We start from the raw sequence: 16,836 nt of genomic DNA on the forward strand, positions 1-16,836 counted from the left end.
TGGTCCGGGAAGATCCCACGTGCCGCGGAGCGGCTGGGCCTGTAAGCCGTGGCCACTGAGCCTGCGCACCCGGAGCCTGTGCTCCTCAACGGGAGAGGCCACAACAGTGAGAGGCCCGTGTACCGCAAAAAAAAAAAAAAAAAAAAAAAAAGGAGTTCCCATAGCCTCCTCTTCAGGCTCCATCATTTGCTATAACGGCTCACAGAACTCAGGGGAACACATTAGGCCGTGCCAGGGCCTAACGTTCCACATCTAGGGAACATCTGTTGACTGGGGTTCCCAGGGCATGGGCCAGACACGGCCACGCTCCATGGCCATTCCACGGTCAACATGGGCCATGGCGGCCAAAGATGGACTGTTAGGTCTCTCTCAAGGATATGTTGTCATAACCAGCCACGTGCAGGTTGGGGCCCTGCTGTGGTGGGCGGATAGGAATCGTCAGTAACAGACCTGGGACCATCTCCCTTCATGTGGCCCCAGCATCCTCGTCATCTTGGTTTGTTGTCCTCAGAGCTTTCTATGATGCTTCTGTCTCCCAGACTCAGTCATTCTGGGAGCAGGATGCTAGAGGCTAATGTGATTGGGTGTGAATTCTAAAGTAGCCAGGTCTGAGTTCTGAGAGATAGGGTTTTCTGCACCTGGAAGCTTTGGGTGCCTTCTGGTCCAAACAGGACCTGAAAGTCAGTCATGGACCCCAACAGAGAGGCTGTGAGCTCATGAGGCCCGCCCCGGGCCCCCATCCCTGTCCAGCACCTGCCCGGGCTTCCTCTGAAGGCCCTCCACTGGCCTTTCTTCTCACCTGCTAGGGCTGTGTTTCATCTCTCTTAGGGGAATGATCCCCAGGGACCCCTAATTGAAATAATGAAATCAATGGTAATAACAATGGCGAGCATGCGTTGAGCGAGCCCGCCGTTCTTCTGCGAGCTTTACATGTATGAACTCGTTAGTCCTCCTAGCAGTCCTGTGGGCTGGGACAAGCGCTGGCTGTCCCTTACATGGCAGGGAAGCCCTCCAAAGCCCTTACTATAGACCGCTCAGCAGGATGTGGTCCCTTTTCTGAAAGTCTGTACTCTGCCGTCAGACACGCCACACTGCTGCCTCCCTTCTCTGCCTTTGCCCCCCCCGTCATGATTACATCTCTGCCCACCTGGAAAACGGGGGGTTCCAGGCTCCTCTCACATCACGTCCTTTCCCTGGGTGAGCTCTCATCCCAGGGCCTCACCCGTGCCCCATGTGCCAGAGTGAGAAGCAAGGGCCAGGCCTTAGGAACCACGTTACAGCTGAGGTGACAGGATCGCTGGAAGGTGCTCACTGGGGGTGGCGGCTGTGTGACCCAGCCCGATCTTCCTTTGGAAGAGCTCACGGTCACAGCTCTGTGCGGTTGAGTGAGGAGACCACTGGGGAGGCTGTAGCCATGGTCCCAGTGACAGGTGGTCAGCCCTTAGCTAGGTGGGAGTGCAAGGATGGAGGGTAGGGCATGGATTCCACAAATATCCAGACGTCACACCGGCAGGACTTGGCGACCGGTCGGCTGTGGAGCACGAAGGAGGAGGAGACGAAGCAAGAGTGACTCCAGGGCTCTAGCTGGGGCTGAGACAGGGAATCAGAGTTTGTAGGAGCTGCTGAGTTGAGTCTTGGACATGCTGTGTGTGGATTAGGCCTTTCAAGGTGGGGATATCCAGCAGGCCCCTGGCCATGGAAGGTAGCCCCCGTGTTGTGCAGGAGTCAGGGTTGGCAGTTGTCTGTGTAATTCTATCCTGAAGTCCTTGGGCCTGGTGGTCTCGTTTAAGGGCAGTGGGGCAAGGGGCCGAGGGCAGGGCAGACACGAGCCCCCGCATGCAGTCGGGGTGGGCAGGGTGGAGCCGACTCCATAAGGGCGGAGAGGTCTGTAAGGGCAAGAGGCCTCTCCGTGGAGAGGAGGGGTGGAGTCAGACGAGGGGTGAAGCATGAAGGGGAGGGGAGGTGGTGGTGATGGGAGTACAGAGGACTCCACAGAGAGGCTGGCAAGGGCTGGAAGGAGAGCAGGCACGGGGGTCGGAGCGTCCACGGAGCCCCCCAGATCTGAAAACCTGGTCATCAAGCCCAACCTCTTCCTCCTTTCCCACAAGCTCACGTCCAGCGAGTCGCGCGCCTTGGCGATTCCTAAATAGCTCTCGGTTTGTCCTCGCTCTCCTCCAGCCCTCGGTGCTCACCTGGTGCGGGGGTGCCTCGCCAGCAGTGGCCCCTCAGGTGCTCCCTGCTTCCTGGCTCCTTGTGCTCCGAGCCCTTTCATAGTTCGGGGCCTCGGCTTTGCAGGCCTCTCCCCTCCTCCCCCCACCCCCATCTGGCCAATCTGTGGTCCTCTTCAGGTCCCAGCTCCGTGTCGTCTTCCTGCTGCAGGTCTGCCCCGAAAGGCGCTGGGCGACTGGGGGGAGAGGGCATAGAGCACCATCCTTGGGCCAGACGGTTCCTGCCCCTCCCCCGAGGCGTAGGGAGGGCCCACCGAGGAGGTCGATCTGAAGTGGGACCCCACCGCGACGTGGAGCCTGGGGACGTGGAAGAGCTCATGCAGGGTGATGTGTGCGTGTGATGTGTGTGTGTGTATGTGGGCGTCTGGCTGCCCTCTCACCATGGTTCCCTTCCTCACAGGCTGCCCTGGGATGTGGGACAACATCACATGTTGGAAGCCTGCCCACGTGGGTGAGATGGTCCTCGTCAGTTGCCCCGAGCTCTTCCGAATCTTCAACCCAGACCAAGGTGGGTCCCCCCCGGGGGCCTCTTCAGGCCACTCTGGGTCCAGCCTGCTCCCCTGTTCGGACCTCAGGCTTTTCTGAGAGACCAGCACCAGGGACATAGGGCGCCCTGCAGGCAGATACTTCCCATTCCAGAGCTCATGTGCTGGTGGGGAGATGAAATCACGGACCCTCGTGCACACAGGGACACAGAAGCACCCCTCAGACGTGGCAAGTCCACGTGGAGGTGCATCATCGTGGCTGGGCTCTCGAGCTTGGACTCCAAGTTCCTTAGCGAGAAGTCCCTTAGTGAGACTGGACATGTCTTAATGGTCAGTGGTGTCAGCTGATGTTATCACCGTTATCACTCGCACAGAGAGGCCTGGGTGACCGCCTCTCCATGGGGAGGGGTCTGAGGGGAAGGGGTTCTGGGGAGTCTCTCCTTTGAATGTGAGTCTGGTGGTCTCTCCAGGCCTGCTCCTGTCTTTGGTGGAGGCTTCGTGGACTCCTAAAGAAGGTTGGTGGCTGATGAGTCCACACTGACACTGGGAAAGGCCTGGAGCCAGACTGGCCCTCTACCCCAACCCTGGAGGTGTCACGGGAAGCAGGGTGGCAAGCTGAGGGGTGCTGAGTTGGGCTGGGCGGGGAGAGGTGGCGGGGCCGGACTCCAGGCCGGCGATGTACTGAGAACCACCCGTGGACCGCTGAGCCCTGGGCTGGGGCCTTGGTTTGAGGAGGACGGAGGGTGGGGCTCCTGAGGAGATTAGAGAGTCTGAGACACGTGTGGGCGACCAGGCTCTGGCCCCTTGAGACCTGGGTCTCAGCTTCGTCCTTCACCTGCCTAAGGCTTCAGCCAGTGTCCTTCCAGAAGTGGAGAGTCTCCAAGCTCCACCTCACTACAGAATCCTGCCTGCCGCTGTCCCTAACGTGTGTGTGAGAGGCAGCGGCAAAGTCCTTCACACCTGGAAGTCCAGCAACCTAGACTGTGCCTGGACTTCTCTTTTTGCAAGAGGCGGCGGAGGGAGGTAGTGGCATTGTATCGGGGTGCCAGGGCCCCATCTCTGCCTCCCTGCCCAGGCCCAGAGGAGGCAGGGTCTAGCTGCATCGCACCCCTGCCTCGCCTCCCCCCAACTTCCGCTCCGGAGCAGGGCCTGTTAGCCACACCTCCCACCTCCAGAATCTCCAGCCAGCCCAGCAGGAGAGTGGCAGTTGAACTCTTCCATCCTGACAGCGCGGGGACTGGGTGTGACCCAGGGCAGGATGGGAAGTTCTGAAGCAAGAGGCACAGTATGAATGGTGGGACGTCAGGCGAGGTGGCCGCCTGCTGATTCAGCCCAGTTTCGAATTCATTCCTATAGAAACCAACTTAATCACTTCCTCCGCTCACGTACTCCTTTCGTTCAGTCGTTTATTTAAAGTTGACGGAACAGCTACTCTGGGTCAGGTACCATGGCAGGATTACTTCTTTCCAACCACAAAAAAAGTAAAATGAATCAGCAGTAAAATAACATTTTCTTAAGATAAACTTTCCTTCAGACTCTGTGCCTCCCTCTGGCAATTGCACAATGAATGTGTTATTTACCCCTGCTTCTTAATGGTTCATTAAGGCAGGCCTTTTTAGCATCTCCATTCACAGAGCTGGATTAGTGAGACTTGCCTTAAATACTTAGAAAGCTGAAGGTGGCGTTTTTTCATTTTATTTCCTGGTTCTCAGGGCTGAATCTCATTGTAATAATTGTTGCTCTGCGGGCTATTGGAGAGACGGGAACGTTGATCGCTCTCCTCCTTACACATGCCTCTGATATTTCTCTTTAACTGTGTCCTGTTCTCGAGGGAGTCGTAGAAGTCTCCAGTGTCTGGTCCAGCCCCAGCTTGTAGTTCTCATGCCTCTGGCGCCCCCAGCAGAGCCTCTCTCCAGAGTCTGGGAGTGGGAAAGAGGAGGAAATCGTCAGCAGGGCCCAGAGAGAGCAGACCTAACTTTAGACCCCTTGCTCACCTCTGTGTTCTCTCTCTCTGTCTTTCTGTCTGTCCGTCTGTCTCTCTCTGTTTCAGTCTGGGAGACGGAAACCATCGGTAAGAGGAACCTTGGAGAGGACAGACTGCCGATCATCTGTCCATCCGGCAGGAGCCTGGCTCTGACTGCTGGGAGTGGGTGGGGGTGGAATGAGAGGCTCATCAGGGGCTGGGTTCATCCCACCTCCCCCCCACCCCCTCCCTCCTTGGCCATCTGGAGGTGGGGGAGACACAGGAAGATGGAAGATGGAGCTCCTGGTCTCAGGGTGCTCATGAGCTTGTTTGGGAAGTTGACACCCACTCCCCGTTGGAGGGGTTAGCAAACAAGGCCACCCGTGTGCATAGGCACGTGCATATGTACACGTACAGGCCTGATTGTGTGAGTGAGCCAACATGTGGAGTTGGAATGTATGGCAAGCTCCAGAGTAGAGGAGACCCAACCAGGTGGCATTCGGGCAGAATAACGATGATGTCAGGGGAGGCTTCCTGGAGGAGGTGGCATGTCAGCTGCACCTTGAAAACAGAATTTTGAGAAGTAGAGGGGAAATTGGGGTTCACTGCTAACAGGAGATTCAGCCTAAAGAACGGGTGGAGGAGGGAATAAAGAGTCAGGAGAGAAAGAGAAAAAATGTCTGAGGAGGAAGTCTTTGGAGTTCTGGGTTCCCTTTGATGGGAGTGGTTTGTGGGCTGAGATTGAGGGTTGAGCACCAAAGAAAAAATGCAAGCCCAGGACCCATATTGCTATTCTTTGCCCTTTTCTCGAAAAGACCCAGTTAATTAACTTACTTACAAAACAGAAATAGACTCACAGACATAGAAAACAAACATGGTTACCAAAGGGGATAGCAGAGGCGGGGGCGGAGATAAATTAGGAGTTTGGCATTAACATATACACACTACTTTATATAAAATAGATAAACAACAAGCACCTACAAAAAAAGAGGAAAGGCCCAATTACCCTCTTCCAGTCCTCTCCCACTCCAGAGGCCCTCCCATCCTCCCGACAATGTCCCATTTCCACTCCCTGTGGTCCAGTGCGCAGAACTGAGTCATGGGCCACCATTAGCATCATAGAAATACAAAGCAAATGAGATGGCATTGGAAGGTGCAGTGAGTCAGACAGGTGTGTGTGGCTACTCTGTGTGATGCCGCCTCTTGGCCAAGATCCCACCTTCCCCCAGCCCTGATCCTTCAGGCCAGGGGCAGCCTTGGCCTTCCACGGCGCAGAGTAAGCAGTGGATAGCCCAGGCAAGCTGATGGCCGGGTGTCCCGACTCATGCTCACGCCTGTTTTGCAGGAGAGTTCGGATTTGCTGACAGTAACTCCTTGGATCCCTCAGGTAAGGGATGAGCTGGGGTTCACCATGGGCTGGCTGGAGGGAGGGCATCTGCTAACCTGTGAACTTGGGGAACCCCTCCTTCCAGGCCGGTCTATACCTCTCTCTGGCTGTGTGATCTTTGGCAGCTCGCTTTCCTTCTCTGATAAAGCCGTGGATTTTCTCCATGGAAATTTGCACGCAAGTGCTCAGACAGAACACTGTGCATACAATTTCAGGGAAGCACAGATCTCAGTAAAGAGCTCCTTAAGTGGTCTCCAATAGCGTTGAACTCCCATATGTAGAACAGTGGTTCTCATACTTTAAAAATCACCTAATGGGCTTGTTAAAGCAGATTCCTGGACCTCACTCCCAGAGTCTGGTTTAGCAGGCCTGGGCGGGGCCTGGGAATGTGCATTTCTAGCCAGTCTCCCAGGGGATGCTGATGGGCTGGTCTGGGGGGGCACCCACTTTGAGAACCCGTGCCCTAAGATTCTGTGCTCCTACAGAGGTGCTGGGGCAAAACAGCCTAGTGAAGTAGGTGCAGCCACTGCAGGGTGGTGACAATCCGGAGAGGACTTCATCTTCCGGAGATTTCTATCAGAGCAGTAGAGTGGCAGATTCATGGAAGAGTTCTGAACAAAAAGGTTTATACTTTTCTGAGCCCACGCTGTATTATAAAAAGAGAAAGAAGGAAAATAAAAGAAAGGAAATGGCTTGTATCTCCAGGATATTTTTTACAAAAATGTTTTTCAAAGCGACTTCCCTTTCCTCTTCCCACCACCCCGATGTGGGCAAAGCAGAGAGGAGACCCAGGGGAGGGAAGGGCTTGGCCAAGGCCGTGGTCCCCTAGGACGTGCAGACTTTCTGAAAGAAACGTTCAGAGGGACTTGGAAAGAGGTTGCCAGTAGCAGCCTGAAACAGATTTGCTGGAAGAAGGAACCATTTGGCATCAAACTGTGGGACAGAAGTGAGCCCTTCTCTCCCTGGGCCTGCCAGATGTCCTTTTTGTCCTGGGTCATAAGACTCAGAATCTGAGCAGCGATGGAGACCAGTCCTCCCGCTATGGGCAGAGTTCTCTTTATGGCAGGAGAGCCCACCCTCCGCTGCTTCCCAGAGTCCCAGGAAGTGCGTTTCTGACTCCTGGCTAAAAAGAACTGGCCTTGGGCTTCCCTGGTGGCACAGTGGTTGGGGGTCCGCCTGCCGATGCAGGGGACACGGGTTCGTGCCCCGGTCTGGGAGGATCCCATGTGCCGTGGAGCGGCTGGGCCCGTGAGCCATGGCCACTGGGCCTGCGCGTCCGGAGCCTGTGCTCCGCAGTGGGAGAGGCCACAGCAGTGAGAGGCCTGCGTACCGCAAAAAAAAAGAACTGGCCTTAGATCTTCCAACTCAACCAGCAGGACACGAGGTTGGAAAAGTGTAGGGGTCCCCTTTCTTGGCCTCTGCCCTTGCCCCCCTTCCTGAGTGCCCCAGAGGTGGCCTTGGCCACGGGGGGGGGGATTCTTCCAACAACATGGGTGTTGGAGCCTCTTTTATGCAGATGTCTCTTGTATACGACTTTCTGGCCCCTGAATCCTGAAAGGAAGAGCCAACCCCAGGTGTCCTAACATACCAGGTAAACTCCCAGGAAGCCAGTCTGGGAAGGGGGGTCAGCCTGGGGCCACACTCCGGGACTGGGCTGGAGGCAGGGGGTGGCTGCTGCCTTCTCCCCTCCCCCAGACATCCATGGTTCACCTTTAGACAATCAGGAGCGGGGAAGGTGAAATGAGCAATCATTAAAGGCCAAAAGGCACCCAGGCGGGGTGAAAACCGGACTGGACTCCACTCTGCAGCCAGCCAATGACTCCTGCCCACTCTGGTGTCCTGCAAAATGGCCTTTAAACTCGAGCAAAAGAAAACTAAAGTGTATTAGTGACAGGAAACAGACCTCTAAACCTGAAAAGGCAAAGTCTCTTTTTTTCTAAACCTAAATATGTATCTTAATAAGATCCGACGCTAGGTCAGTGGAGGTCTGGTCCTTGTTAATTAAGCAGGCCACGCGTCCCTTCGACACGGGATATTGCAGCTGCTGGAAGGCCCAGAGCTCCCGGTAAAGGCATCACCTAGAGCTCCAGGTTTGACAAGAACTCCTGCTGCACCACCACCTGAGGTGACTCCTGGGCCAGAATCTTCGGGCCTGGAATCTGCATTTGTGATCCCAGGTCATTCTTCTGCTCGCCGAAGTTTGGCAAGTGCCGACCCAGGGCCTAGGGCAGGGGCTCAGGCCTTTCCCTAGGCGGAAGGAGGCTGGATTCGTTCTGGCTCAGTCCCCTCACCCCTTGTTTAGAGGTCAGCTTGCACCTTGTCCTCCTACCCTCCTCGTCCTTTGTATAAGGGTAAAAGCAATGACTACTTTCCCTTGGACAGTGGAGGATCTCATGAACCTTCAGCTGCCATGCTTCTCAGACGGGCATGTGGATTTCCAGGAATTCCCGCTTAAGAAGTAATTTTCGATTAAGAATCTCGGAGCCCTTTTAAATCATTTCTGTGGCTTGCTGAGTTTTTGTTCTGCTGCAGGCATGAGGGTGGTGAGCCGGAACTGCACAGAGGATGGATGGTCGGAGCCGTTCCCTCATTATTTCGACGCTTGTGGGTTTGATGAGTACGAGTCTGAGACCGGGGACCAGGTGAGTGTCTGCTTCTCACCTGGAGGTGGAGGGATGAGGCTGAGGAGGTGGGTGGAGGGGTGTGTCTACCAGAGGCCTGCACTTCTGATGGACGTGCAGAAGCTCCGGTCCCCAGGCAGCGTTCATGAGCACCTGCTGCGTAGCCTGCTGCATGAGAGGGCGGGACTTTCATTCGCTCATTCTGGGCTGAGAAACAACTGGTTTGCTGCTTGAGCTCCTCCGGCCCCCAGCCCGCGTCCTCCACCTCCCTAGCTACTCTTTCAGGAGACACAGACTTTCTGTGGCCCAGCCATTGAAGGGTTAATGTGGGGCCCAGCAGGGGGCCTCCCGGCTCCTCCCCCAGGATGAGGCTGCGCCCCCTTCTGGCTGGTCAGTGCTCCTGCACTCTGCCAGCCCTCAGCTTTTGCACAGTGCGGACCCTGCAGAGGGAGGAGGTGGCTGGGGGGCGCCTGGGAGATCAGATGCAGTTCCGTGGGGGCCGGGGGCCGGGGGCAGGCCCCACGTGGAGCCCTGCGTGTCCTGTGCTCTGCTCCAGGATTATTACTACCTGTCGGTGAAGGCCCTGTACACAGTTGGCTACAGCACGTCCCTCGTCACCCTCACCACTGCCATGGTCATCCTGTGTCGTTTCCGGTGAGACCCTGGCAGCATTCGACTGAGCGCAGCCCACCCCAGCTCAGAGCCCTTGCTCCATCCCTCCCACCTCCCGCTGCTTCCCTGGATGTCAGCTCTGGAAGTCCCTTGGAAGGCATTTCCCCCACCCCTAGGATAAGAGATGGGAAACTTGATCCCGGAGAGGGCAACGGACTTATCCAGGGCCACACAGCAAGGAAGACCCTGGGCAGGAGACCTACGTTCCTCACTTTATCTTCCTGGTCTAGATAAAGAGAGGTCACAGGAGGGAGTAGGTCACAGGGTAGTGGGGCCAGGTGGCAGGGGCCTGGGAGTGAGCGAGGGTTTAGAGTCTAGGTGGGAAGAAGGGGATGGTCTAGGTGGAGGACCCCCTTGAGACAAAGCCGTGGAGTTGGCCCAAAGCAGACCCCGAGGTGGAGGGTGGAAGGCTGTGGAGTTCCTTACTTCAAAGCCTTTTGCTTCCCTGGCCGCTGGTGTAGGAAGCTGCACTGCACCCGAAACTTCATCCACATGAACCTCTTTGCGTCGTTCATGCTGAGGGCCATCTCCGTCTTCATCAAAGACTGGATCCTCTACGCTGAGCAGGACGGCAACCACTGCTTCGTCTCCACTGTGAGTGCGCGGAGCCCTGCCAGGACTGGCCCTCCCTGCGACGCCCTGCCGTCCAGGTGTTTTCCTGCAGGTTAAGGTATCGACCCCAGTGAACACGGAAACCCAGGAATGACCCTGCAGTTACTAGCAGCCAGTGAGACCCCAGCGGGACTTCACTTCCTGTCCCTTGGCCTCTGTGTGTCCTTGGCAGGGCAGTGGAGGAGGGTCGGGTGGAAATGTCAAGTCCCGCTTGACTAGGCTCAGAAAGAGGGCTGGCTTGACCACGGGTCGTTTAACCCAAGATGGAGCCAAGGGGCTGATTGGCTGGGGTTCCCTCCAGACCACCTCCTCAGTTCTGATACATTTGGAGATGAGCAGAAAAGATAGGCTTCGTTGGGGCAGGATGGAAAGAACAGCCCAGAGCACAAGACCTTGACCTGAAAGGGCTCACTTGGAGGGGGATCTGTGAGATTTCCGGGGGGCCAGGGGTGTTCCCCTAACCTACGTGATGCCTGAAACCTTTATTTTACCAAGGAGGCTCCTGCAGGGTCCTCCTTATTCGCCTCTCCTGTGGACACTGGGGACGGGACGGGAAGGTCGGGGAGAATGAGCCTGGGGAGAAAAGGGGGTTCCATGTTTTCTGACCTGTGCAGAGCTGCCTCCATGGCAGCTTCGACTCAGACTCACAGGATGCTGCAGTTGTAAACTCTGAATCCAGGAATGTTGAGTCTTTCAGACCCACGGGGTGTCTAAACCCAAGCATGCTTCAGCTGAAGGGCCCTCAGGATCCTCTCTGGTCCTGCTGGGCTGGATTTTCAGGGTTCGGTGGGGTCTCGTGCCACCCTCCCCCTCCTCGCTCTCCTTGCAGGTGGAATGCAAGGCTGTGATGGTTTTCTTCCACTACTGTGTCGTATCCAACTACTTCTGGCTGTTCATTGAGGGCCTGTACCTCTTCACGCTGCTGGTGGAGACCTTCTTCCCCGAGAGGAGATACTTCTACTGGTACATCCTCATTGGCTGGGGTAGGTCCCTGGCTGTCTCCCAGACAGGTTCAGGCCTCATGGCCGGGGATGTCCTTGGTCCTGCCGTCCGGGAGCGTCAGGTCAGAGGAGGGAGGCACTGACCTGCCTCGCAGCTGACGGCACACTCCCGGTTCTTGGACGCTTTCTTGCTCTTCTCGTAGGAAGCCCACTGTCTGATGGAGGGGATATGCTCAAGAGTCCTCCTGAGAGGCGAGGTAGCCCAGGGTTTGGGAGTGACATGGACCCCCAGGAGACCTGGGTGTGAGGGACAGTTAGGATCCCCAGGACTCCAGGTCTGAGAGGGAGACATGCCCCATGGGTCGGGACCCCACCTCTGAGGGGTTCATTGGCCCCCAGAAGCCCCAAGTCTGAGGGGGACACTGGGCCTATTGGTTTTCCAGTTATCACGGGGCTCCTTTTCTTGCTCTCCAGGGACCCCAACTGTGTGTGTGTCCGTGTGGGCTGTGCTGAGGCTCTACTTCGATGACACAGGGTGAGTACCTGCCCGAGAGCCAGGGCCGGAGCCCCAGGGAGGCTCTTACAGATGGTTGTCAGCGGCTGTCCTGATGTCCCATGAACTGTCTCAGGCAAACCATCCAATGCCGGGCATGGCTGCACCCCCAGCCCTGGGCAGTGACTGTGCTCTGACCCCACTGCGGGTGGACCCACCCAGCCACATCTCAGCCGGGACTCAGTGAGGGAATGTGCAAGGTTTCAGAGTCCTGCTCTGCTTCTGGGCCCAACTCTGAGTGGCTGTTCTCCTTTTAGGGAGGGGAGGAGGAATATCGAGGGTGAGGTCGCATCCCCCAGAGCCCTAGGTCTGAAGGGGGAACGTGGCCCTCGCCCAGGAGCCCACTGGTGCCCTCACTCCTGGACTCCAGTCCCTGCCTTGACAGGGGAGCAGAGGGAAGGACCAAGGCACTTGAACCAGGGCTGGGCTTGGGTGTGCAGCCCGCCTGAGAGCTCTCCTTCCAGCCAGCCCCTCCTCAGAGCTGCAGGAGGGGCTGGCTGGAAGGAGATGGTGATGCCCTTGCATCCCTTCCAGCCAGCCCCTCCTCAGAGCTGCAGGAGGGGCTGGCTGGAAGGAGATGGTGATGCCCTTGCATCCCTTCCAGCCAGCCAGGAGAGATGATGCCCGCAAGCATCATCTCTCTTCCTTCTGTCTGTCTTGCAGCTGCTGGGATATGAATGACAACACGGCTCTGTGGTGGGTGATCAAAGCCCCTGTGGTTGGCTCCATAATGGTGAGTGTCCTTGGGACAAGAAGCAGGGAAGAAACAGAGGCCTGGGCTGAAAGGCAAGGGAGGAGGAGAAATAAAGAGGTCACCACACAAACCAACCTCCCGTGGCTGTGTTATATTCTGCAAAAAGGACGCACAAGTTATTTAGCTCTTCCGCGAGTGTTGGACATTTATCTTTATCCCGTTTTCCCTCATTATGGAAGATGCTACTAGGAACAGTTCTGTGCATAGTTTTGAAAACGTGTGAATATTTCTTTAGAATTAATCCCTAGAGTAGAATTGCTGGGTCACAAAGGGTATTCCCATATCATTGCCTGCACTTGTAATTTCAATCATTTAAATTTTTGCACAGCCTTGTGGGAGATAATGGTAGCTGATTGTTTTAATGTGCATTTCTCCATATTGCTGGTGCAACAGAGCATTTTTTTCAAATATTTATTGACAATTTGTTTTTATTCTGGTTATTATCTATTCTTTGCTCATTTTTCTAGTCCAGTTGTTATCTTTCTTACTGTTCGATAGATAGTAATGCTTCATCTGTTATACATGTTGTAAGTATACATCCAAGATTGCATAATTTTATATAGTCAGACCGTCAGGCTTTCTCATCATGAATTCTGAGCCTTATTTCTTTCTTTCTTTTTTTTTTTTTTGTGGTACGCGGACCTCTCACTGTTGTGGCCTCTCCCATTGCGGAGCACAGGCTCCAGACACGCATGGCTCACGGGCCCAGCCGCTCCGCGGCGTGTGGGATCTTCCCGGACCAGGGCACTAACCCGTGTCCCCTGCATCGGCAGGCGGACTCCCAACCACTGCGCCACCAGGGAAGCACTGAGTCTTATTTCTTGTTTATGGAAGTCTTTCCCAACCTTAAGATATAAAAGTATTCTTAATCGTTTTATAACAATTTTATAGATTGCATTATTACACATATGCCTTTAATCTATCTGAAATTTTATTTCTCTGTCTGATCTGAAATGATAGCTAACCTTATTTTTTTTCCAATGGGTGGACATCCATGTAGGGCGCGGTCAGCTAACTGCTACGCGGCAGGAAGCTGAAATAAGCTGAGTCATCCTTCCTGTGGCCACTGCGCTTGCGCTAAGTATACTAATGAGGTTTTAAAGCAGCGACCTATCCGATGCTGGCTCACAAATCGCACCATCGGCGAAAGCCAATCACAGAGCGACACATGTTCTTAATCCCTATATAAGCAGACTGCTATAGGATTGCGGGGTCTTCCTTCCATCTTTCTTCAACCAAGCTGTGCTCCAATAAAGTGTGATACGAGAAGAATCTTGCGTGTGGCGGCTCGTTATTCTGCCGGTCAGAAACGGCTCGCCGCACATCCACCCTCTCAGTTCTTTTTATTGAATAGGTCCTTCTTTCTCCATTACGTACAAATGCCGCTTTATCGTAAACATTCAATGTACTCTACTTGTATTTAGTTCCAGACTTCCTACTCCATGTAACTAATCTATCTGGCTTTTCCTGTGGCAGGTTACTGTAAACTGGCAGCATGTTTTGATATCGGGTGTGCTCATATCCCCTTTCTTATTTTTTTCCCCTTCCAAATTTTCTCGCACATTCACTTTTTCAGATGGACTTTCAAATTTGTCAAGTTGCAAATTTGTCAAGTTGCAAAAAAAAGGCTGGTTGAGATTTTTATAGGAACTCCATTGAATTTATAAACAAATTTGGAGAAGTGGTTTTCTTAAAATATTGAGTCTTCCTTTCCAAGAATATGGCATGATTCTCCATTTATTCAGTCTTTCTCATAGAGTCATTTTTGACAGTTTTTTTTAGTTGTCTTGTTAGGTTTCCCTTTATGGTGTCTTTCCGTTTGTGCTCGTCCTGTGTCTAGGAATCATTCTTTCGTTATATTTTCTAGTGGGTGTATTTGTGCTGGGACTTAGGGAAGCTATTAGTTTTTGTGTATTTTTTTCTTTCCTTGGTTACCTTTTGAAGCTCTTTTATTGGTTCTTATCCATTTTCAGTTGGTTCTCATGGAAAATTACATGATCTATAAATGGAAATACATTTTAGTTTTCATTTCCAATATTTATACTGTTTATTCTTTGGTTTCTTTGAGGATGGTGTTTGCTATAGTTTTGGGGAGTTACCTTCACTGAATTAGGAAAGTTTCTATTCTTTTCTTGTTTTAGTGTTTATTTTTTAGAAGTCAGGAATAGGTGTTGAATTTTATCAAATGTGTTTTGGAGACATTAGTTGATCATTCCCTTAGTGATGGACATTTATAATATTGAGTTTATCTTCATGATGAACAATGTTGTGGTGGATATATTTGTGCATACTCTTGAGTTATGTGTGAATATGCTTTAGAGTAAATCCCAGGAGTGGAATTTCTGGGACAAAGGATGTATACATTTAACATTTTCATGGATATCAAATTGCCCTCCACAGGCAGAGTACGAAAGTGCTCATTTCTTATGTTTTTGTTGATGTTTCCATTATTGAACTATTCACCAATCTTATGTGGGATAAAGGTAGTTCGTTGTTTTAATCTGTTAATGTAACAAATATTAGTAGATTTTTTTTGCATTCCTGACATAAAACCTTTATGGCCGTGATCTGTTTGTTCTTTTAATGCACTGCTAAATTCTATCTGTTAATATTTTGTTTATAGTTTTTACATTTGTTCTTTGTAAGTTCTCCGGTTTTAGGCGTGTGCGTGGGTGTGTGTGGGCGCACACACTTTCTGTCCTTGTCTAGGTTTTGTACTAGGGTTTTGTTAGCCTCATAGGTAATTTGGGAGGTTTTCTTTTTATTTGCTTTTAAATAATGAAGTAGTATGTAAATTACATCTTCCCTAAAGGTATTTTGAAACTGGCCAGTAAAATTATCTGGGCTGGTGCCTTTTCATGCATACGTCTTTGAGTACTTTTTAAATTTCTCCTGAGGTCATTGCTCTATTCTCATTTTCTACATGTTGATTTGATTTGATTAATTTATATTTTCCCATTTTGTTTGATTTTTTTTTCCTTGTGATGATTTAAAATATTCTGTACATCTGTTGTCCTCTTTCTCATCCCTAAATGTGCTTGATTGCATTTTCTCCTTTTGGACTAACATGTGCAGTTAACAGTATTTACTGTGCTAAATCCCGGGTACTGATTAGACACTGAGCTTGCAGTAGAAAGCAGGACTGACAGAACCCTGCCCTCTGGAGGAGGCTTTACCATTCTACTTGATCTGTGAAAACGAGCAGAGCAAAACCAAAAAATTCTATTTTTATCGATCAAGTCTACTTTTTTTTTTTGTATTTCTTTAATGAATTTTTTTTTTTTTTTTTTTTTTGCGGTACACGGGCCTCTCACCGCTGCGGCCTCTCCCGTTGCGGAGCACAGGCTCTGGACGCGCAGGCTCAGCGGCCATGGCTCACGGGCCCAGCCGCTCCGCAGCATGTGGGATCTTCCCAGACCGGGGCACGAACCCATGTCCCCTGCATCGGCAGGCGGACTCTCAACCACTGCGCCACCAGGGAAGCCCTCTTTAATGAATTTTTATCTTTAACTTCTTTCTTGTATAACTTAAATTTGTGGTACTCTTTCCCTAGATTTTGATTTGAATGGTTAATTATTCTATTTTCAATATTTATTATTTTTTATTAAGTTAGTGTTAGGCTCTCCGTTTCCTCCTTGAGCGCTGCTTTGCTACAGCCAGATGTTGCCGCGTAGTCGCCTTGTTTCTTTTCATTTGCTCCCCTCCCTCTTCCTTCCTCACCATACACACAGCTTCCCACTTTGTTTAGAGAGCTTTTGTCTGAAGGTAAACGTTATTGCTATTCCCAGGCAGTCCTTTAATTAATAATACTTATATGGTTGTCCATTCTGGTTTTCTGTATTCAGTGACTCTGGACTTGGAGTTTCTCCAGAGGACAGCTCTCACTTCTGCGATAGCCTCTTCTCTCCTTGGCACTGTAGTTTTTCCATCACCCTGACACTGTTGGCTCTTTCTTTTCCAGAGATTGCTCCCTTTTCTGGCTCACTCATGATAATCTTTGCTATTTCTCAGTACTCTTATGGAATTCTTCTTCATCTCTCTCTTCTGTCATTTCAGTGATATGGAGGGAGGCTGGGGGGTGAATGAGTGTTCATGCTGCCATCTGAAGATTCTAAGCCTAGATGGGATCTTGCCTGGATGGGAGGAGGGCCCTGCCGGGGGAATAACAGACAGTGCGGAGGCCGGGGTGTGGAAAGTCTTTGCTCAGAACCGTTTTCATCTGGTTTTTCTTTGCTTCTCAGGTTAACTTTGTGCTCTTCGTCGGCATCATTGTCATCCTCGTGCAGAAACTTCAGTCTCCAGACATGGGAGGCAATGAGTCCAGCATCTACTTGTAAGTACCATTAGGTGAATGCCATGGTCAAGTCCAACAGCTGTATGGGCCCTGCACACAGGACACAGGAGGAGAAGGCCTGGGTGTCGCTGACGGGGTACCCTCGCACGGGCATTGGCAAGAATTCTTTTGGGTTAAAGTACCTGTAAAATATAGTTGCCCACCTCTCCCGCAGCCGTCTTCCATCTCACCCTTCTTGCTTTGTGGTCAGGAACGTGACCATCTGGGTGTGTGTGCTGTGAGGCACTTCCGGCCCCGGGGAGGCAGGTTGGTGCCCTGTGATTGGC

General features: G+C 52.4%; 1 protein-coding gene across 4 annotated transcripts in view; it reads left to right on the forward strand.

Moving 5' to 3' along the window:
• ADCYAP1R1 (ADCYAP receptor type I) overlaps window positions 1-16,836 on the forward strand; it is a 55,446-nt gene that overhangs the window by 21,118 nt on the left and 17,492 nt on the right. For 2 of the 4 annotated variants that reach the window (XM_060020685.1, XM_060020687.1), the window contains exons 4-14: window positions 2,629-2,736; window positions 3,184-3,228; window positions 4,764-4,784; window positions 6,022-6,063; window positions 8,596-8,705; window positions 9,241-9,338; window positions 9,818-9,950; window positions 10,798-10,951; window positions 11,384-11,444; window positions 12,126-12,195; window positions 16,458-16,549. In XM_060020685.1, coding sequence (XP_059876668.1) covers window positions 2,629-2,736; window positions 3,184-3,228; window positions 4,764-4,784; window positions 6,022-6,063; window positions 8,596-8,705; window positions 9,241-9,338; window positions 9,818-9,950; window positions 10,798-10,951; window positions 11,384-11,444; window positions 12,126-12,195; window positions 16,458-16,549 — 934 coding nt within the window. The remainder of the gene's footprint in view (window positions 1-2,628; window positions 2,737-3,183; window positions 3,229-4,763; window positions 4,785-6,021; window positions 6,064-8,595; window positions 8,706-9,240; window positions 9,339-9,817; window positions 9,951-10,797; window positions 10,952-11,383; window positions 11,445-12,125; window positions 12,196-16,457; window positions 16,550-16,836) is intronic. The other 2 variants (XM_060020686.1, XM_060020688.1) reach the window with 1 other exon arrangement.

This window comes from Delphinus delphis, chromosome 9, assembly GCF_949987515.2.
Source record: "Delphinus delphis chromosome 9, mDelDel1.2, whole genome shotgun sequence".
Lineage (NCBI taxonomy): Eukaryota > Metazoa > Chordata > Mammalia > Artiodactyla > Delphinidae > Delphinus > Delphinus delphis.